General features: G+C 49.1%; 2 protein-coding genes across 7 annotated transcripts in view; one reads left to right on the forward strand and one right to left on the reverse strand.

The window, feature by feature from the left end:
* dpp10 (dipeptidyl-peptidase 10 (non-functional)) overlaps nucleotides 1-3,385 on the forward strand; it is a 105,580-nt gene extending 102,195 nt beyond the window's left edge. For all 5 annotated transcript variants that reach the window (XM_086219493.1, XM_086219491.1, XM_086219494.1 and 2 more), the window contains exons 24-26: nucleotides 132-204; nucleotides 457-530; nucleotides 660-3,385. In XM_086219493.1, the coding sequence (XP_086075619.1) occupies nucleotides 132-204; nucleotides 457-530; nucleotides 660-797 (285 nt within the window). In that variant the 3' untranslated portion in view covers nucleotides 798-3,385. The remainder of the gene's footprint in view (nucleotides 1-131; nucleotides 205-456; nucleotides 531-659) is intronic.
* Nucleotides 3,386-3,924: 539 nt separating this feature from the next.
* LOC147251665 (inactive dipeptidyl peptidase 10-like) overlaps nucleotides 3,925-21,032 on the reverse strand; it is a 49,798-nt gene continuing 32,690 nt past the window's right edge. The window contains exons 6-27 of one of the 2 annotated variants that reach the window (XM_086219512.1): nucleotides 18,322-18,374; nucleotides 17,848-17,929; nucleotides 16,223-16,343; nucleotides 15,846-16,000; nucleotides 15,038-15,135; nucleotides 14,837-14,960; nucleotides 14,391-14,429; nucleotides 13,435-13,542; nucleotides 13,022-13,107; nucleotides 12,895-12,942; nucleotides 12,492-12,613; nucleotides 12,204-12,251; nucleotides 11,879-11,977; nucleotides 9,696-9,765; nucleotides 9,191-9,385; nucleotides 8,980-9,034; nucleotides 8,796-8,895; nucleotides 6,777-6,835; nucleotides 6,630-6,702; nucleotides 6,273-6,346; nucleotides 5,490-5,642; nucleotides 3,925-4,658 (exon numbers count right to left, since the gene is read on the reverse strand). In XM_086219512.1, coding sequence (XP_086075638.1) covers nucleotides 5,496-5,642; nucleotides 6,273-6,346; nucleotides 6,630-6,702; nucleotides 6,777-6,835; nucleotides 8,796-8,895; nucleotides 8,980-9,034; nucleotides 9,191-9,385; nucleotides 9,696-9,765; nucleotides 11,879-11,977; nucleotides 12,204-12,251; nucleotides 12,492-12,613; nucleotides 12,895-12,942; nucleotides 13,022-13,107; nucleotides 13,435-13,542; nucleotides 14,391-14,429; nucleotides 14,837-14,960; nucleotides 15,038-15,135; nucleotides 15,846-16,000; nucleotides 16,223-16,343; nucleotides 17,848-17,929; nucleotides 18,322-18,374 — 1,956 coding nt within the window. In that variant the 3' untranslated portion in view covers nucleotides 3,925-4,658; nucleotides 5,490-5,495. Of the gene's footprint in view, nucleotides 4,659-5,489; nucleotides 5,643-6,272; nucleotides 6,347-6,629; nucleotides 6,703-6,776; nucleotides 6,836-8,795; nucleotides 8,896-8,979; nucleotides 9,035-9,190; nucleotides 9,386-9,695; nucleotides 9,766-10,114; nucleotides 11,714-11,878; nucleotides 11,978-12,203; nucleotides 12,252-12,491; nucleotides 12,614-12,894; nucleotides 12,943-13,021; nucleotides 13,108-13,434; nucleotides 13,543-14,390; nucleotides 14,430-14,836; nucleotides 14,961-15,037; nucleotides 15,136-15,845; nucleotides 16,001-16,222; nucleotides 16,344-17,847; nucleotides 17,930-18,321; nucleotides 18,375-21,032 lie in introns of those variants that run through there. The other variant, XM_086219511.1, reaches the window with a different exon arrangement.

Genomic DNA, 21,032 nt, shown 5'->3' on the forward strand with positions numbered 1-21,032 from the left:
CTTGTTGCTACTTCGGGCTGCGGTCGCTGTCTGCGTCTCCCCTCCACGCCGTCCCATCGTCTTTTCAGCACCTCATGTTTGACTCGTTGCCGTTGCTCTCCTGTTTTCTCACCAGCTTTTCTTCCCCACAGTTTTCCAGTGTGCTGCAGAACGTCCACACGCTACGGGAGCAGACGCTGATGCTGGTGCACGCCACAGCAGACGGTGAGAGAACGGTACTATGAGTAGACTGTATCTGTCATGCATCACCGCTGAGTTTAAAGCGGCGATCCGTCCCCAGAGGTAACGAGGGGAATGCTTTTTAATCAAAAGATCAAAGGAAAGTAGGTCATCAGAGTTGATGCAGGGATCCGGAGGAAAACACGCCCAGATGGTCGCGGTGTTTCCTTCCTGCCAGCAGCAGCCGTCACGTCTTCCCTGTTGACTTCTGCTGACGTTTGTCTTCTTCATTTCCAGCAAACATCCACTTCCAGCACAGCGCCGAGCTCATCAAGAACCTGGTGAAAGTTGGAGCCAACTACTCCATGCAGGTGAGTGACCTGTCCCGGGTCAGAACCAAGGCAGCGATGCAGACACAGCACAGGGCCCTCACCCAGATACATGTGGCCCTGTTTGAGGGGCGTGTCATACGTGTGACGCGTCGTCCTTCTGCCTGCCAGATCTACCCGGACGAGGGCCACTTCCTGTCTAAGCAGAGTCGCCAGCACCTGTACACCACGCTGACCAGCTTCTACAGGGAGTGTTTGAAGGAGGAGTTACTACCACTGCCTGATGATGAGGAGGAAGAGGAAGAGTAGGGCGGAGCCTCAGAGAGTGAAACCTTTGGCAGAGCCACAAGACGCTGAAATCTATCAAGGCCTGTTGAACCAAGGGTTTGGGCAGACATGGACACAACCAATGCTCATCTCATACGCGTGCGCATGCGCGCGCGTGCCCGTGTGTGTGTGTGTGTGTGTGTGTGTGCGTGTGTGTGTGTGTGTGTGTGTGTGAGTGAGAGAGAATTAGCAGTGTTTGAATGCTGGTGTATAATTGAAGACAGCTTAAGGACATCGCTGACCACAGTGACACTTGCCGGGACTCGAGGGGTTAACTGCCCTCCAGTGTCAAGTCTCACTCGGCCCGGCGCACTGAGGACCGCCGCCATGTCTCAGGCTGGCGTCATCAACACTTGCCGAGTGCATGGTTCTTTTTCCCTCCTGGTCTCACTCATTTTGACACGTCCATCACGTTTGAGGTAGGAAGAACACGCATGTATACTTTTGATCTCACCTCTTCTTTGGTTGTCGTGTTGTTGCACAAGAAAATGTTGCGACCGTCTGTAAGTTCACCACAACCAAGCTGATCCTGAACAAGTGCAATTCCTGCCGCAGCCCTCCACCGTCAACCGCCCAGCCGCCCTTAGCAGACCCGTCTTTCTACGTCACGTTGGAGTGTACAGGGTCGGGTGTGGACATGTACGATGCCTTATGAGCTTCATACTGGAACACGACTGGTCACACGCTAGTGGAGTCACGTCAGCTGATGTCAACTCAGGTCCTCGAGACACAACATTCAGTCAGCTCAGAGTCTGAAGCGCTTCAGTCGGCTGTGTGGTCATGAAGAAGAAACACACCCACGACTCCCAAACTGGTGGGACACGGGGGGCAAAGCCATCCGTAGTATCTTCCCAAAATCTTACATCCAAAAGAAACCAGATTTATGTTTTTCTCACCTGCGTCATGCAAGACCTGCTCCTACCCCTCCTGGTGTTGGCTCTCCATGGGGGGCTCTTCTGGGGGTGTCCATATCCCCCTGGGTTAGACCCTCTAACACCTGATGTGTTGCCTCAGCTGAAGACCGAGTCCTGGATGTAGAAACTATCCGCTCCGGAGTTTCCTGTACCATGTCTAGCGTTGTTAGCCGCTAGCTAGGTCAGGAGGGCCGCAGCAGAGGGTTTCGGGGGGGGCAGGACCTCACAACTGGGAACCACTGGGTTAGACCACATGGTCAAGTCAGACTCCAGATGACTCCATCTTGAAGGTAAATGCCAGCATTTTCAACCTGGTCCACGTTTATGTGTTTGGATCTAAATGGTCATTAAGAACCAAAACTTGAGAACTGTTCCCGGACTGAGTGAGAACGCCTGAGAACGTGCACTCGCAGTGTTTGCTTCCAGCTCTGAGAGGATTCTTCGTTTCAGTCTGTGGAAGAGGTTGACGTGCTTTCGAGCAGCACTGCAGGATCATGGGCCCCCCACCACACACCTACACACAAATACACACACACACACATACACACGCAAGCGCCACCCTGAGGAACTCTTCTGTTGTACTACTGTTTAGTGTCGTCCTCTCGTGTCTCGTGGCTGATGTTGCTGTTGATGGCTCATGCTTGAGGGCCTGCTAGCTCTCAGTGCTAGCTAGGTACGGCTAACGTGCGTAGCAGCAAACTTGGGGTGATGTGCTGTCTGCAGCTGTTGTTGAGTGGCTGCAGTGGGTGAACAGCTGCATGCGCATGCTGCAGCAGTCGTTGCAGGCTAACCTTTCTCTTCGAGGCGGGTGATTAACACTCGTAGGACCTGGAACAGCTTCAGGAAGACGCTGGATGACTCGTCGACAACACACACCACCAATGGGATGAGGATCCGGGAACCTGCACCTCATCGGATTATTGCTGACTGACCGCCAGCTTTTTAAGGAGGTCAGGGAATGCTGGTTCAATGGCGGCGGAATCAGATTGTCTTTAGAATGTTCATGTAATTGTAGCTGACAGCACTGAGACACTTGTACCAACAATAGAACCGCTCAGGGGCAACAGAGCTCTGGTGGCTGTGAGGGTCGCCCCGTGTGATGGCCGCCCACCTGAGTGGCAGCCACTGTCATTTTGACCCAAACACATGAAAAGGGCCAGGTGGAAAATTCAGAGTTTTTCATGGCATCTTCGATGTTGCCGCCTCTCAGTGTGAGTGTGGTGTTTCTTGATGCATCTGCACCTGACTGAAGAGCTCCGGGGGGGGTCCTCCAAACAATAGAAGAAGAAGGAACCGGAAACACTCAATGTTATAAGATGGACATTTTTGCTGTCAGTAAGGTGTTTGCATGTCTATAGGGAATTGTGTCAGGTGTCGCCACATTTTGTACAGTACAATACAGGAGAGTGTGTACATAAATCTATTTTTGAGACGTCACGTCTCATAGGGAGTTTAGTCTACGGAGACGCAGCGATTTGACCTGGACGTCTTGTACTTTTGTTGTTTCCTTTCAGCAACAGATTTTCTCCTCGGGATGGATTTTGTAAAGCTTGTCTTTGTTTTTGGTTCTTGCCGTTTTCAAAGGGAGAGGGCGGGGTTGAGGTGCCAGGGTTATTGTGATTGTCCTCTAGTAATGATTATGAATAAATACAACATGAGAATATCTGTTCTGCTGGTGAGTGATGACAACGGGGAGGGGAGTCATCTGGTGGGTGGATCAGGACCGAGCGGGTCCATCGCCATCGTGATGGAGGACAGGAACGTGGCTTTTCATCAGCTGAGCGTCGTCGTCAGGTGAGAGTTCACCTGATCGTCGCTCACCAGGCCTTCCAGATTTCTCTGCACTCAGAACTGGATTCTATCCACATTTAAGCCTCCATTCGCACTTCAGTGATGAAAGTCAAAAGTTCCTCAAACATTGTTTCAATAAAACTCAGTGACAGCAACAGGTGGAAACCAAACTCCACCCAGAGAGCAAGCGTGTCAAAAGTTCTTTGCTCTTCGTTGCGAGGACACGACGTGGCGTGGACGATACTTCGTTCACTTGGTGATGTGTCGGCGGCGACCTTGAAGAAAAGCAGATGAGTCTTTCGCAAGCACGAATCCTCGAATTGCTGGCCTCAGTTTGATTCACCATTTGAGCAAACATGCAGGACACAAATTTGAGACTGCTTCAACAATTTATTGAAGCATACAAACGTTACCAGATCCATCAGCTGAGTTTATTAAAAGTTTATGTAATTAAGTTGGAGAGAATCAGGCAAGTTAGGGTGCACGGCTGGTTGATCAGACCGCGGCTGTACAGGATAGACGACGGGTCCTGGAAGGGTTAGGCTACATGGAAGACAGAATGACAGACCTCTGCTATGCATCGTGATTGTGCTCTGGAACAGTTCCACTTTCAGTCACAACTCAGATATGAATAGATGATGGACAATATCTGATCCAGCAGATCATGTAGATCAGTCCCCACACGGGATCGTTGCAGGCATTCATCAAGACAAAGACAAAAGAAGAACTGCATTTATAAAAGAACATAAACACCTCCTTCCGTGAATGTGATTCTGACTCTAGATGTGTAGATAAAGATACTGTTCTTTCTCTTCTATCAGCTGCTCTGGGGTTGAAAACTACAACTCACGAGGTAAAGGCACCTGCAACAAACGTTTCATGGAGGATCTGTTTGGTATGAAGTGGATTTGTTTTGCAGGAAATGGAAGTATTCACAGTGGCCAACGAGCCTCAGTCAAGGTTCTCCACTCTGGAGCTCTGGGGTCTGTGCCATCACAGGAATGTGAACGGGAGGATGAGCTCGACCCCTCCAGCTCTGGGCTGCAGGTGACAGTTCAAATATTTCAGCCTTCATGGCAACATTGCTGCTGCTGTCTGACTCACCGGCCGTCACCCACATGGAGGATCTAGTTTCTGTCTGTGTGAATCCATCCGAGTGCAGCACATGAAAGATGGGAAACTACATGTCGGCACCACTGGACGAGTATGTTAGCTTCATTGTTAGCTTAGCTGCTACAACCTCTGATTTAAAGTGATACTTCACCAAAAGAAGGTGAATTTTTTTCCAAGTACTCACGAACAGGAGTACTCAGCTCACTAAAAAGTTTTTCCCTCCTGCATCACTTCTTAGTGATTCATGAATGCAGGAAGAACCAGCCAGGTATATTTAGCTTGAAGCTAACGGAGGCTGACGCCTAACAACAGCTAAAATATTTAATAACAATAAAATATCTCCTTTACGTCACTTTGATTGAGACTAAAACCGAAGTACAACACTAACAGTTTAGTGCCACCAAGAACCAGTGAGATCGAGGTGGTTCAGCTGCGTTACTGGATTACTTTAATGTTGTTAGCTGACAGCCGCCGTTAGCTTCACGCTAAATATACGTGGCTGGTTCCTCCTGCACTCATGAATCACTAAGACATGATGCAGGAGGGAAAAACTTTTTAGTGAGCTGAGTACTCCTGTTGGTGAGTATTTGAAAGACACTTCTTGGGTGAAGTACCAGTTTGACTGTTCTAAGGGTTCTCAGGTGTCGTGAGGTCTGAAGACATCTGAGGACCAGACGTCTCTTTCCGCCCTCCTGAGCTCTGGAGGAGGGAAAAACCCATCTCCATGCTTCAAATGACAAACGGTGACCAGACGAGAATGAGAACCTGAAGCAGTAGATTACAGCAACAACACAACAATCATTCCTGACACCAAACTGCACCGCCGGCGCCGTCTCCTCTTCAGCGCCACACTCACAGCTCTTTAGTGGTGCTCATCCTCTTCCTTCAAGGGAGGCTGAGTGACCACCTTCTCCTGGTGGAAGCAGCTCCTGAAGAAGCTGAGGATGGAGGTCAGCATGTAGCGGCGGCTCTTCACCGAAGCCATCGTATGACCTTCATCTGGGAAAATCTACAGAGAGGAACATGACATCATTAAGATGTCTTTCCCCTAAAGGTCACACACACACACTCTTTACAGAACACAATTCCAAGTCAAACGTGCTTCAAAATGTCAACAAATCCCACAAAAAGGCCAAAACAATCTCTGTTCTTCCACCTGGCCAACCGTCCACAGCCCTGCTGAGGGCTCATGGGTAACTTCCAAAAGGTCAGTGTGTGCGTGTGTGTTTGGGGGGGGGATGTTCAACCGCAGAGATCAACAAGCGTCTAAACTCCAGATGGAGCTTACATTCATTCATTCACTCCGTTGGTCTGATTCACTCATTCATTGACTCTGGACTTTATAGTGATGAAGGTGAACCACGTCTCACTTCACGTCCTCGTGGTTGCTGGCTTGTGTCACTACGGCCTGATTCAGGTTCCTGCGGTTTATACAAACGCTGCGGCGTCTTCCTCAGGAGGATATCGGCGTGTTGATGTCCTATCACCATCTTTTACAGGTACAGGAATGAGTCAAAGGTTTCTACCAGGCTCTGATAGCCACATAAAACCTGAGATTTTATTGGTTTAATGAAGTGAGTACAGGGAAACCCTGAGCAATCCCAGTCAGCTGACTCGGTGTGCCGCCATGGACCGTCACCTGGAGGGTGTAGTTGGTGTTGGAGGCTGACAGCAGCTTCACCAGCTCAGCAGAGTGTTGGAAATGAACCGTCGCTGCAATGGAAGAGGAGAGACTGTGGTCACATGGAGGCGTTCAGGCTTTCACCGGCCCTGACTGACCACAGGGGGTGCTAGATCAGCCACAGGTGTAACTGAGGTCCACCTGTGTGTATTTGTATCCGTCTTTGTTGACTTCACCTATCCAAAGTACCCACTACACACTGCCGGTACAACCATCAGCAGCTCAGTCTCCCGAGGACTGATACGTGGTGAGGAGAGCTGGGGACGGATTAGTGGCCCCCCTGAGCCACAGCTGCCCCCCCAAACCCACACTCACCATCTGCTGTTCCGTGGATAATAAGGAACTTCAGTGGGTTCGGTTCTGTGACGTTACTGAGGACACTGGAAATCTGCCAGAGACAGTCAACAATTAGCCTCCACAGACAGACAGCAGCTGGTTTCATCCGGTCCAACAGAGTCCAACCTGGTCCATGTGATCCTCGTTTGCTGGAAAGCCAAAGTACTTCTCCGAGGAGGCTGACCCTGAGGAGAGGAGGTGAGGGCATCAGCCATGACAACAGTATCTCAGTCTGTCGTCTACATCTGATGTGACAAATAGAAAATTAGATAATTAATGTTGCTCCTCTTCATTCATCGTTCTGAGATGTGCTGGACTTCTGCTGTGTCAACCCGAATTCCTTCACCACGACTGAGGCATGAACACAAACGCTTGGTGACAGATTTACACCACAGAGTGACACGTTTCACATCTGCAGAGCGACGCGAGAATGAATCGTAAAACTGAAATAAACATCAGTAGACACATTCAAAGGCTCACGTTAGCTTAGCAGGGTTAATGGTTGCATTCAGGCTGCCAGCATCATCAGAGGGGTTCATTAGTGAAGATGATCTTGATAAACTGAACCTGTCATGCCTGATATGCTAACATCCTGTTGGACTACAACCATACCTCATGCCTGATGTGCTAACGTCCTGTTGGACTACAACCATACCTCATGCCTGATATGCTAATGTCCTGTTGGACTACAACCATACCTCATGCCTGATATGCTAACGTCCTGTTGGACTACAACCATACCTCATGCCTGATGTGCTAACGTCCTGTTGGACTACAACCATACCTCATGCCTGATATGCCCAACGTCCTGTTGGACTACAACCATACCTCATGCCTGATATGCTAACGTCCTGTTGGACTACAACCATACCTCATGCCTGATATGCCCAACGTCCTGTTGGACTACAACCATACCTCATGCCTGATATGCTAATGTCCTGTTGGACTACAACCATACCTCATGCCTGATATGCCCGACGTCCTGTTGGACTACAACCATACCTCATGCCTGATATGCTAATGTCCTGTTGGACTACAACCATACCTCATGCCTGATATGCTAATGTCCTGTTGGACTACAACCATACCTCATGCCTGATATGCTAACGTCCTGTTGGACTACAACCATACCTCATGCCTGATATGCTAACGTCCTGTTGGACTACAACCATACCTCATGCCTGATATGCCCAACGTCCTGTTGGACTACAACCATACCTCATGCCTGATATGCTAACGTCCTGTTGGACTACAACCATACCTCATGCCTGATATGCCCAACGTCCTGTTGGACTACAACCATACCTCATGCCTGATATGCTAATGTCCTGTTGGACTACAACCATACCTCATGCCTGATATGCCCGACGTCCTGTTGGACTACAACCATACCTCATGCCTGATATGCCCAACGTCCTGTTGGACTACAACCATACCTCATGCCTGATATGCCCAACGTCCTGTTGGACTACAACCATACCTCATGCCTGATATGCCCAACGTCCTGTTGGACTACAACCATACCTCATGCCTGATATGCTAATGTCCTGTTGGACTACAACCATACCTCATGCCTGATATGCTAACGTCCTGTTGGACTACAACCATACCTCATGCCTGATATGCTAACGTCCTGTTGGACTACAACCATACCTCATGCCTGATATGCTAACGTCCTGTTGGACTTCAACCATACCTCATGCCTGATATGCCCAACGTCCTGTTGGACTACAACCATACCTCATGCCTGATATGCTAATGTCCTGTTGGACTACAACCATACCTCATGCCTGATATGCCCGACGTCCTGTTGGACTACAACCATACCTCATGCCTGATATGCCCAACGTCCTGTTGGACTACAACCATACCTCATGCCTGATGTGCTAACGTCCTGTTGGACTACAACCATACCTCATGCCTGATATGCTAATGTCCTGTTGGACTACAACCATACCTCATGCCTGATATGCCCGACGTCCTGTTGGACTACAACCATACCTCATGCCTGATATGCTAATGTCCTGTTGGACTACAACCATACCTCATGCCTGATATGCCCGACGTCCTGTTGGACTACAACCATACCTCATGCCTGATATGCTAATGTCCTGTTGGACTACAACCATATGTCAGGCTTCTTACCGTGAAGTCTCCAGTTGGTTATGGGAGCAACAGCGATTCCACACCTGAACACTGAGCTGTAGGAGAGCAGCAGCAGGGATGTCAGGAAGCCTCCATATGCCTGCAAACACAATTAGTAGAACAGCTTTAAAAAGCAGTAAGCTAAGGTGTACTTCTACACAATAGAACACAGATACTACGTTACCTTTCCATAAACTCCAACTCTGCTGCCATCAATGTAGGGTAGCCTGATCAGATGCCTGGAAAATAGTAAGTGAGATATTTAAAGGAGCACAGCAGCATCACCTGCAGTGAACCTCCTCCAGGGAGCTGTTAGCATAGCCGGGTCACACCTCCTCACTCAGTATGTTCTAGGAATGTCTGTGGCTACGAGGGCACATACAAATGGAACCTACTCAACAATGGTGATCTGGTCCTGAACGTCAACCGTCCCCAGTCTCTGGTGGACCTCATGCAGGACCCTCTGGCCCTGAAAGCCGCTGCCCCGCCCGTCAAGACGAGCCACGATCACGTTGTCTGAACTGACCAGCACCGAGTCCCAGCTGAGACTGAAGCGGTCGCTCACACTCTGACCACCGGGGGCGCTGTCACTATGAGAGAACAGGGTTAGGACTCAGAATTCCAATAAAAATGGTTCAAAACCAAAACTATGACAGTACAATAATTGTGTTCTGACCAGTGGTTACCAGGTAGTTCTGACTTAGACTGAATAAAGAAAAACTAGTTTGAGATGGATTTTTTCCTTTTTCCTCATGTATTTACAGTATTTTTCTGAGTCCTGGGTCAGAAGTTGCTCACTGTCCTGAAGGCTCCCAAGCCTCGTTATTTCAGTACAAAGAGAACAAAGTAGTCAACGTTCTGAATGAGTCTCTTTTAAAGAGCGAATATAAAATGACCTACAGCACCAGTAGAAGTGGGTACTCGCTGGTTTCCTCCAAGTCAACTGGGATGATCAACTCCAGACGAAGTCCTGCGAACAACATTCAGAACCAACAACCTTTAACTGACAGAAGCTCAGCGCTGCTGCTCAGGTTTGACTCCATCACTGCTGAAGGTACATTCCTCATTTGAGGCTGAACTTGGTCCTTCACTGACGCAGTACTGAACAGTAACAAAGTACATGTTCTTGTATCCTGTACTGGAGAAACACACAACTCTCCCTCCACTAAATAAGACGAGTATGAACTTCTTGCATCAAAATGAGGGCTGTTGTAACTTTTGAGCAGGAACCTTTGATGGTTTGTTCTCTTTTTCAGAGGTGATAGGTTGCGTTCCTCGCAGGAGAACCAATCACAGCCGCCGCTCTCCCCTGGGTTGGATGAGAAAGCAGAAACAGGCTGTCAGCTCTGTGATCAGAGCTCCTGCCTCTCATCTCAGCACTTTTTTAGTTCCAAATACGTAGCAAGTTTCCTGCCATCGGCCTCAGGTGGTCAGAGAGCTGGTGTGAGGTTGTAGCGTCAGTGTTGGAGGTTCGAGTGTTGAGAGACTGTTTAGTAACACCATAGTAATAACATGACGAAGGATTTGTCACCTCCGAAGTTGAGCCAGTGATTGGCCTTGGTGTTTGGAGAGCTAACGCTAGCTAGCAAAAATCATGAATGCTGAAGTCAGTTGACAGACGAAGGAAGTGAGTCCCAGCGGCCCGTTGGAGCAGTGGTCCTCACTGTGGCCCCCAGCAAGAAAGTTGTGGGTGGAGCCCCGGCTGCAGCACGGGGTCTTTCTGGGTGAGTCTCCATGTTCTCCCTGTTCCTGCTGGGTTCTCTCTGGTACTCCAGCTTCCTCCACAGTCCAAAGACATCAAGAGGGGACCAGGTTAATCCAGACTCTAAATTGACCGTAGGCGTGGCTGGGAGAGCCAATGGTTGTCTGTCTCTATGTGTTGGCCCTGCCATGGACGGGTGACCTGTCCAGGGGGAAGGCTGCTGGGATAGGCTCCACCCCCACCACCCTCAACAGGAGAAGAGGGAGAACATGGAGGGATGATGGAGGGATGATGGAAGGATGGATGGAAGGATGGATAGATGGATGATGGATGGATGGATGGAAGGATGGATGGATGATGGAAGGATGGATGGATGGATGATGGAAGAATGGATGGATGGATGATGGAAGGATGAATGGATGATGGAAGGATGGACAGACGGATAGATGAATGGATGACGGATGGAAGGATGGATGGATGGATGGATGGATGATGGAAGGATGGATGATGGACGGATGGATGGATGATGGAAGGATGGATGGATAGATGGATGATGGAAGGATGGATGGATGGATGGATGACGGATGGATGGATGATGGAAGGATGGATGGATAGATGGATGATGGAAGGACGGATGATGGAAGGATGGATGGATGGATGGATGGATGATGGAAGGATGGATGGATGGATGATGGAAGGATGGATGGATGGACGGACGGATGGATGGATGATGGAAGGATGGATGGATAGATGGATGATGGAAGGATGGATGGATGGATGATGGAAGGATGGATGGATGGACGGATGGATGGATGATGGAAGGATGGATGGATGGATGGATGGACGGATGGATGGAAGGATGGATGATGGAAGGATGGATGGATGGATGATGGAAGGATGGATGGATGGATGATGGAAGGATGGATGGACGGATGGATAGACGGATGGATGGAAGGATGGATGGATGGATGGATGGATGGATGGACGGATGGATGGATAGATGGATGATGGAAGGATGGATGGATGGATGATGGAAGGATGGATGGATGGACGGATGGATGGATGATGGAAGGATGGATGGATGGATGGATGGACGGATGGATGGAAGGATGGATGATGGAAGGATGGATGGATGGATGATGGAAGGATGGATGGATGGATGATGGAAGGATGGATGGATGGATGATGGAAGGATGGATGGAAATGAGTCCTGGGACTGTAAAGATTGAATAAATGTGATTACTTTCTTTTGACTAATCAGAAGGATAAGATGACCAGAATGTAACTCAAACTAACCCTAAACTATACATGAACCCTAAAATAGCATCATGATTACAACCTGGTACTTGTGAATGGGTGCTAAAACCTGTTGACTGCATACCAAAGTTGTTGATTTGGATGATTCTTTTCTCCCTCTTGGGCATTTTTCTCTGGCTCAGCGACTCCGTCAACACTGCGTTTCTGTCCAGAATCTTGAGGTCTGTGGAGACGAGGAATGAGTGGAGGAAACACACACTGGCAACAAACTCATCATCAGTTAAATCCTGATGAATGTCTGAAAAATACATGACACATTGAGGAAATCTCAATGTTCTCAAGTTGCACAGGTCAAAAACGTGTAATGAAGTGTTCTTCACCATGTCAGTGACGCCATGATGCGAGCGGGCTGACCAGGCTAGGGAGCTGCAGAGAGGTTGAATACTTACTGTTCATGTCACTGAGTCTGTGCAGAGAAGTTTGTGGTACTCCAGGACCTGCAGTCAATCAGAGCTTTAGTTGAGGAAAACATTCATGTAAAAGCCACAAGATCTCCGGACCCGTCAGGTCTGGTGCGTCCATCACGGGAGAACACAGATCTGACCTGAAATTTAGCAGCCGTCAATATGTTCTGCTTGGTTTTGTCCCGCCCTGCAGGACGTTCTGATTTAGCTGCATCATTCTTGTGTCATCAAGTCAGTATTTGTCATCACACCTCTCTAACTAGTGTCTAGTACCTCGACAGTGGAGAAGAACCTGCTGATAGCGAGGGCTAAAGACAGCGTCGTAGTAGCTGCACTGAGGCCTGAAGAGGGAGCAGGTGAGGCATCGCTTCTGCAGCGGATCCACAGCCGAGACCCTGTTGGAGGAGAACAGATTTAGAACACTCGAGAACCCTCTGGTTAAAGATAACACATTTCAATATTCTTGAATACTCGACTAAACAATCCTGTTGTCTTTCAAAGCCCCTGTTGAGTGTGTACAGGGGCTTCTCCCTGTTAGCTTTGCTAAGCTAAGCTAAGCTAAGCTAAGCGGCTATATTCTAACATGGTCTCCTGGCAACGTTTGCTATTTCCCATGTTTCTTCAATGAATGTTTGTGTGTCGTTCACTTCTGACGCAACCAAAGCAACTGCTGTACCTGTACAGCTGACGCTGTGTCGCACCGTCCTCGGTACTCAGGTAATAACTGGAAAACAAAGTTCCTAATCATTGCATGACCACCAATGCTTCTCGCCCCACCAGATCGTGCTGTACCTCACACTTACACTGAGTTAGTACTCTCATCGTAGGCCAGAATCTGAGAGACCTCCCAGCTTCCTGAGGTCAGGTGGCGAAGACTGACCTCTTGACCCTCAGACAGGAAGTAGGAGCATGAATAAAACACAAGAGACCAGACATGGTATGTAGCGGGAGCTCACCTGCCCTGCCTGCTCCTACAGGTGAGCACACATGTTTTCATTTCCAATATGTGACTTTAGTTACAGCCTAGCCGAGTGGAGCCGAGCCTCATCTCTGACTACAGGAGACAGATCTTCAATGTTCATGAGAAGAAGACACGATTTTCATTTCATGGTAAATTTCTACTGCTTCTCTAGTAGTTCTTGTAGTATTTCTACTAAGAACTTGCTCCAAGTAGACAGACAGAGGTTTGCGTTTTGAGAGAAGTTGGTGGTTTTACTTGGTCTGAGATCCTGGTGATGTGGTTGAACGTTCCGAGGACGCTGTGCTTTAACGGCATCGTGATGAAGATTATTGAACCGTTCTTTGAAAAAAACGGCTCCTCGTTCTAGGAATGAAAACAGAAGACAGACAGCAAATTTACTGTTTCATGCAGGCTGGAACCTTTCGCTCGCTTCAGAATCTTGTTTGGTTTCTTCACTCTCAAGCATCACCTGGCATGCAGTTTCCAATAAACTCAACAAGGCAACAGAGTTTCAGGGGGGTTTGTTTTTCATGCTTGTCCTGCACTGACATTGTCTGTCCTTCGTCCCCGCTTCTTTGTCATCCTCGATGCAGAACCCTGTTCATCAGAAGAACTTCAAGAGCCTCCAAGCTTCACCGCTGCCTCTGATTTTGTTCTGACGTCACTCATACCTGACTGCTGAGTCTTGGAGTGACAGACAGAAGATCGAAACTCCCCTCTGACAACTCACAACATGAAACCTTACGACTTCTGTTCTGATAAAGTACTTCATTCATGTCTACTTATTTGTCCAGATAAAACCTCAATGGCGTATGACACATAAAATGTAAGAAGAAGAAAAAAACGCCACTGGAAGATTCATATTCAGATGTAGCGTCGGAACATCGGAGCACTCCAGCTCGTCTTGTTCATGTGATATCTCAGGACGCTCTCAAAATTTCAAGTGACCTGAGAAAAAGCTGGTGGTCAGGGGTCAGTGTCACTGTGACATCGCAGCAGCCTAAACCCCGCCCTCCTCAGAGACCTTGTCATGAGCACGTTTATGGTGAGGACCACATGATCCCACCACGGAGATGGAGAGCTGCTGACCCGACCACCCTTCGTCCGTTGTGGACTCACAGTTTCTGGAGCTCCTCCTTTGATCCTGCAATAACAAATACAGCCACCGGAGGGTGTCACCAGAGGATAGCCGTCACACTGAAGACACTCACCTGATGATCGAGCCATGCCTCTGATGTCATCACGTGTCTCTGCATGGAAGAGATAAAGTCACCATTTCTGGACTCAACATTTGTGGGCCATTATCACCTCGTTCCTTCATGCGGACGTCTGGTGCCTGGAATCTCAGACTGAGGACATCCCTGGCAGATGATGGACCGACACATGATCACCTGGACATGTGGGACATCTACATGGACCACTTAGCTAGCAGTAGCCTCTCGTTGCCTGTTAGCATGTTGTTTATAGCATTTTGTCCATGGTCTGTTGGAACTTCAAAAAGTTCCGTTTTCAACATAACTGAGAAAAATACCGGCCCAAAAATGAAAAGGGAGGAGCTTCGCACAGGCACCAGGGAACGCAGGCAGGAAATGATGTCAGATATGCAAGTATACGGACTCCAAACAGCCGTATGTGGAAAGTGTCGAGAGATTCTCACCTTTGTGCACTCGCCTGTGATGACGTCACACTTTGAGAGACTCGATGTGTTCTGAGCTCGATTCACCCAACGCACTGCCAGCTGGTCCTGGGTCAGCCATTTCACCATGGTGATGTAGTAATCACTGGGTAAATCGAGGGATGGGAGTCGAGAAGAACTGATCGTACAAGCGTGGATATAAATCTGTGTTCACGTGTTTACCTGCTCTCAAAGGTAGCAGGAGGTGTCATCTCCGTAGTTTGGGAGCTGCCGTCCAGAGTGACGACGGCGAGTCTGACTGTGGGATTCACCTGACCCATCTGGATCCAACAGGAGAGAGAGACTCAGCTGAGTCAGCGGACACTTGCTGGGGTGATGCAAAACAATGCTTTCAATGGCCGTTGGCATGACTTTCATCCATCCGTCTTCCCCTGCTTGTGTTTGGGTCGTGGCGGTAGCAGCTCCAGCAGGGAACCCCAGACTTCTCTGTCTCTGGCCACAGGGACCAGCTCTGACTTGGGGTCTCGAGGCGTTCCCAGGCCAGTGTGGAGCTGGGGACCTTCCACCTGGTCCTGGGTCTGCCTGGACCACCTCCCTAGTGAGAAGCCCTGGTGGCGTCCTGACTAGATGCTGAACCTCATCAGCGGAGGGAAGCGCGTGTCCTCCTGATCTCGTTCTGACTGCAGGTGCGCTTCAGTTGATTAAAAGTCAGAAATGTGAAAAATGCTCGTCAAAGTTCCCACAGACCCCAGGGACACTTCAGAGCTGTCCCGTCGTTTTTCTCATGACAAACACATTAATCTTTGATACTGTTGAGTGGAAACAGAATGAAATGATAGATCAGTGATAAGAATCGTTAATTTCATTCTGATTGACGACTGATTAATTGATGCAGCTCTATTAATTTGTTCCTATTTGATAGTCCACATTCTTTCATGTTCCATTGCTCCATGCTGTTGTGTATCTTGATGTAGGTGGTGACCCTTCCTGGTTGGCTAGTATGTGCTTGTACTAATACTAGCAGTCTCACCTTGGGGTAGGGGTACTCCTTCCCCCGGGGGTACAGAGGGCCTGTGAAGCGGGCCAGCAGCATGTTGGGGACCAGCGAGTCATTGATGGTCAGGTAGGCTAACCTGGAGCCGTCAGGTGACCACCAGTGGGCCACCTGAGTGTTCAGCACCTCCTCTGAAGAGCAGGAGAACCACATCAGCAAACAGGAAGCAGCTTGTTCAGGACAGCGTGGTTTCTAGTTGACTAACTTGTCAAAGACAGTCCACATGTCAGGGAAGCATTACATTTGCTGCGGTTTGTATCCTGGACCACATTTCTACTGTCTACCATTCCAGATGCTTTGCTTGTTTCCAGCTGCTGGAGTTTTGCCCCCCCCAGCCAGCAGCGCTCGCTCACCCTCATACAGCCAGTCAGCGATGCCATTGAAGACAACCCCGTCCTGGCCGGAGGACGTCAGCCTCCACGAGCTGCTCTGGACGTCTGTTTGGTAGTAAATGTTGTTCTCAAAGATGTACATCTGTGGGACAAAAGGCCATATAGGCATGAAGTATTGTAGTACAGTTACTGTAGACTGTGGGGCCAGCGGGAGTTCAGGCAGGAAAATGTGTCTGACCCACTGACATTTACACACACACACACACACACACATATATATATATATATATAAATGCACACGTATGTGCTATCAGACAGACTGCAGCTCGTTGGCTTTTCAGCAGGCGTATCTAAATTCTTTCCAATATTTGCATTTCCTCCCGTTTGTTTGGTTCTCGTTGCTCTCATCCTGAAATGAGATCGCTATTCCAGGACGACGGTGACGAATCACCTCTGTGGAAGTGAGGAAAAGGAGTGGAGAAGTCCTGGGGAGCTGATATCAAACAGACAACGGGCTCATTGATCAAAGCAAACAGGGTGAGAGCTCAACTCCTCTGATAAGAGGACCAACGTGCAGCCAGAGCTGATGAGCGATGAGCACCACTGCAGGCCATCTGAGGGGAGGTGCACACCCCCAGGAGGAGAGCGAACACGTCACAGCTCTGCTCGTCTGCACCGCAGAAAAGAATGCACTGATTGTTCAGCGCATTCCAGTCTGATGGTGGGAGTGCGGCGGGACGTCCGCCAGCGTCAGCTCTGTGAGTAGACCTGACGTCCGACACGAGAGGGGAGCAGGGCCACATCCACCTCAGAGAGGAAACGCCGCCTGTCCAGATGCAGTCAGCATATTCAATCGTCTAAACTGGGAAACGGATGCACTCACACTTTGATGTGAACAAAGGAAGTAGAACTCCTAACGAACACTAACGTGCTGAACCACAGGGGTTCCAGTTCCTTCTGATCTCCAGTCCAGGTGTTGGTGGATCCCTGATCCTCCTGCTGGATCAAGGAGACCAGGACTCTACCAGACCCCCTGGAGAGTTGGTGACCAGACGTTTCTGGTCAGTTTAGCTGCTGTTAGCATCAGTCTCCGTTAGCTTCAAGCTAAACATACGTGGCTGGTTCTTCCTGCAGTCTGGAGTCACTAAGAAGCGATGGAGGAGGGAAACACGTCTTAGTGAGCTGAGTCCTCCTGTTAGTGAGGACCGGAGAGGTGGACCTCAGGTGCACATCAGGTGTAGAGAAACTTTACATGTGACCTGTTGGTCCCATGGTGGCGCTGTTATCAAAGTATCAGCTTTCTGTAGGCTGCAAACTGAATGTGGAAGAAACATCTCTCTGTTCATCCGTGGGCCTTCATGATTAACATGATTAAAAGACTGCACTCCTGCAAACGAAAGGCCGAGACCTTCAGAGCGTAACGGTGAGACGTTTGTCCATAGAACTGTGTTCACTTCAAGGACTCATCTCATACTCAGAAGAACCAACAGAGATAAGAACACCGCAGGCTGAGTTGAGGCTCAGGTGGTTCAAGGATAAACACTTTCAGAGCTGAATTTTCCTCCAGAATGAAACGTCTCAAGACTGAGTCATTAGGTGAATCATGCAAACAGCCGAGGGTGGATTTGTCTGAGTGAACTACGTACCAGCTGCTGCCCTCGAACGCCCCACGAAGCAAACTGGAGGACAGAGTCCGACACCTCGGGAGGATTCAGCTCCAGAACCTCTCTGGTTCAAGCACACCACAATGAAGACAGTCACACAGGAGAAGAAGAACAGTTTTACTTTCAGCGACTACAAACATCCTCTGGACTGAAGCTTGCTCTTTACAACTGGAACAGCTGGAACCAACAGATGAGGTCAAACGTGACTGTCAGCTGCATTTGCAAGTCCGCTGAAGGACACGTGGAGAGTCAGGACACACAGACACATGAAAAGTCCTGAAATGAGGTGTTTATGAATTTGTCATCTCATGAAATCACATGGACAGCTTGCATGTGTGTGATTTTAGGACCAAAATCTGAAACACAATAAATACCTGAATGTTTCTCAGTTGTGATCCGTTCACTAGTCAGAAAAAACATGTTCAAGCAAAATGGACCAAACGCTGCAGGACTGACCTGGTGTACAGGTTGTAGATCAGGTAGGAGGCCAGGAAGGAGTGCCGGTACACCTGAAACCACACATGAAGACCTTTACACTCCATTACTGACGAGCACCAATGTTCCCTCCCCTGAGTTGTGTGTCTGGGCACAAGAAGACAGAAAAGCTGTGTGGGTGGATGACAGGGGTGGGGTGACCACTGCGTGTACACCTGGGATGAAATGACCACCACATTCCATCACACAGCTCACAGATGAACACCTGCACGCGTGTGAGCGTCCACATGTCAGCCTTCACTCCTGTTGGAGGCCTCCAGCTTCACCACACACGAGAAATCGTCAGGAAGGTAAGATATAACGGAGCGTCGCCGCTCTTCTTCTACTCATTCAAAACAAAATGACAGCAGCATTCCGCAGACAGTCGTCATGGGTGACAGGTCTGTGACGGCGCCTTGATGGAACCGTCAGCAGGCGAACGCATCTGAGGACGAGGAGACAGTCGCAGTGACTGTGCTGTGTTGGAGACCTCAGGAGACAGGGTTGTCTTCTTCACATTAATCAGGCTACAAATGAAGGAGTCGTTCTCATGCAGAACTACAATGTCCAGACGCGTGGAAATCACCTGTCAATCCCATCAAATCAACACCAAATACCTGAATGTGTGCTCAGCGTTGATGAACTGGACTCACGTGTTCTGCCTTGACTGATGTGTTGGCCGTCCACTGAGCAGTGCTGCAGGGGAAAGCTAGCATTTATTTCACTTAGCATTCTCCTCTTCTGCCTTCTGTGTGCTGGTTTCAAAGTCCCCTTCACAACATGAAACACCAACAATCTCAGAGCAAACTAGCAAGTAGCAACCTGCCCGCTGACGAAGTGATCGAGCCAAGCTGGTCATGACAGAGTGGCAACAGGAGCCCAAAGCGCAGAAATACGTTTGTGTTGTTGAACATCTGTGGGAGTCTGGTAGAAACCTCTGAAATCAGGACTGTGCTTAATTTCTGTAAGGACTACGAAAACATGCCATCCCTGACATGCTAATTTCCTGCTGGACTACAAACACACCTTATTGGACTACAAGCACACCTCAATTTTTAACCCATGTCTCAGACTTGCATTAAGATTCAGGAAATCCTCTTCCTTGTCAGCAGGGATGCAAGACGTGTGAATGTTGACCCAAATACAGCCTGGACTGGTAGAGAGGAGGAACAAAAGAACCGGACCAGTAGAACAATGGCTGTCGGACGCCTCAGTAAAGGAAAACAACGACGATGTAACCTTCTGCAATTTGACGTGTTCGAAGACCTCAGCGTTATCACTCTAAAACTTCACTTCGTTCATGATTTTTACTGAACGTGATTTTTATTAACTCACTCAACACAATCACCTGAATATTTGAGAACCAGAAATCCACATTAATATCCACACTCAAGCTGATGTCACATATCTATTAATAGATGGTAATGAGGAGACAGGAGATGAGAGGGGGGCGGCCCGGTGGAGCAGCGGTCCTCCCTGTGGCCCCCATCAAGAAGGTTGTGGGTGGAGCCCCGGCTGCAGCACGGGGTCTTTCTGGGTGAGTCTCCATGTTCTCCCTGTTCCTGCTGGGTTCTCTCTGGTACTCCAGCTTCCTCCACAGTCCAAAGACATCAAGAGGGACCAGGTTAATCCAGACTCTAAATTGACCGTAGGCGTGGCTGGGAGAGCCAATGGTTGTCTGTCTATATGTGTTGGCCCTGCCATGGACTGGTGACCTGTCCAGGGGGAAGGCTGCTGGGATAGGCTCCACCCCCACCACCCACAACAGGAGAAGAGGGGGAACATGGAGGGAGGGATGGTTGGATGGGTGACGGAAGGATGGGTGATGGAAGGATGGATGGATGGATGACATGAACCTACAGGGCAACAGGACTCACAGAGCCTAAGGAAGTTCTCACTGTAGAACGTCCGGTTCCCTCCTCTCAACACCAGCTGAAGACATTTTAACCTTTTGTTCGATGACTAAATGTGGGTTTAACACCACACTGGCGAATTCTGATGCATTTTAAAACATGAAGTACGGAGCGGTTTGATCCTGCCTGCTGTGCACCGAGCATCGTAGCTGATACATCCACTTCATTTATCCGTCTCATCACATCATTCATATGAATGCACATTATTCCCATTCATATCCTGCTGCTCCATCTCAGCTTTTCCCAGAGCAGATAAAGAAAATCATTCCAGCAGCAGAATCTCGCCGCCACAACAGAAAAGCTGAAACGCTAGAATGTAAATGATGGTGGAGCAGCAGCCCATCGCTGTGATAATCCCTCCTCCGCCCGTCCTCAGGAGCCTGCGGTGGCCCGGCCCCCCCCCCCCCAGCTGCTGGGACTCGTCTCCAGCTGGAACGCGATGAGACGGCCGTAACAATCGCAGATGCGTTGTATTACTGCAGTACTACAATAGCGGATGAGTATTAACGCTGTTGGAGGATTTCGAAACTGCTGAGGCTGCTGCAGCGCACTGGTCCAGGTGTTACTGCCTCATTCAAGGGCTCGGTCCGAATCAGTGGCGCGGTGAAAGAAACCAGCGCTTACCCATCATGCAACGCCAGCGAGGCCTCACGTGTGAAGCATCTTATTCCTTGCTTATATTTCTCCTTTCAAAAAGAAATACAGGTGATGATGAAAAAAAGTCTTGTGGGATTCGAGTGCGTCGACGCCTCAGCTGGACGTGTGAGGAGTCGCGAACAG

Source organism: Aulostomus chinensis, chromosome 12 (assembly GCF_037954235.1).
Source record: "Aulostomus chinensis isolate RoL2024-O1b breed Wild chromosome 12, RoL_Achi_v1.0, whole genome shotgun sequence".
NCBI classification, from domain to species: domain Eukaryota; kingdom Metazoa; phylum Chordata; class Actinopteri; order Syngnathiformes; family Aulostomidae; genus Aulostomus; species Aulostomus chinensis.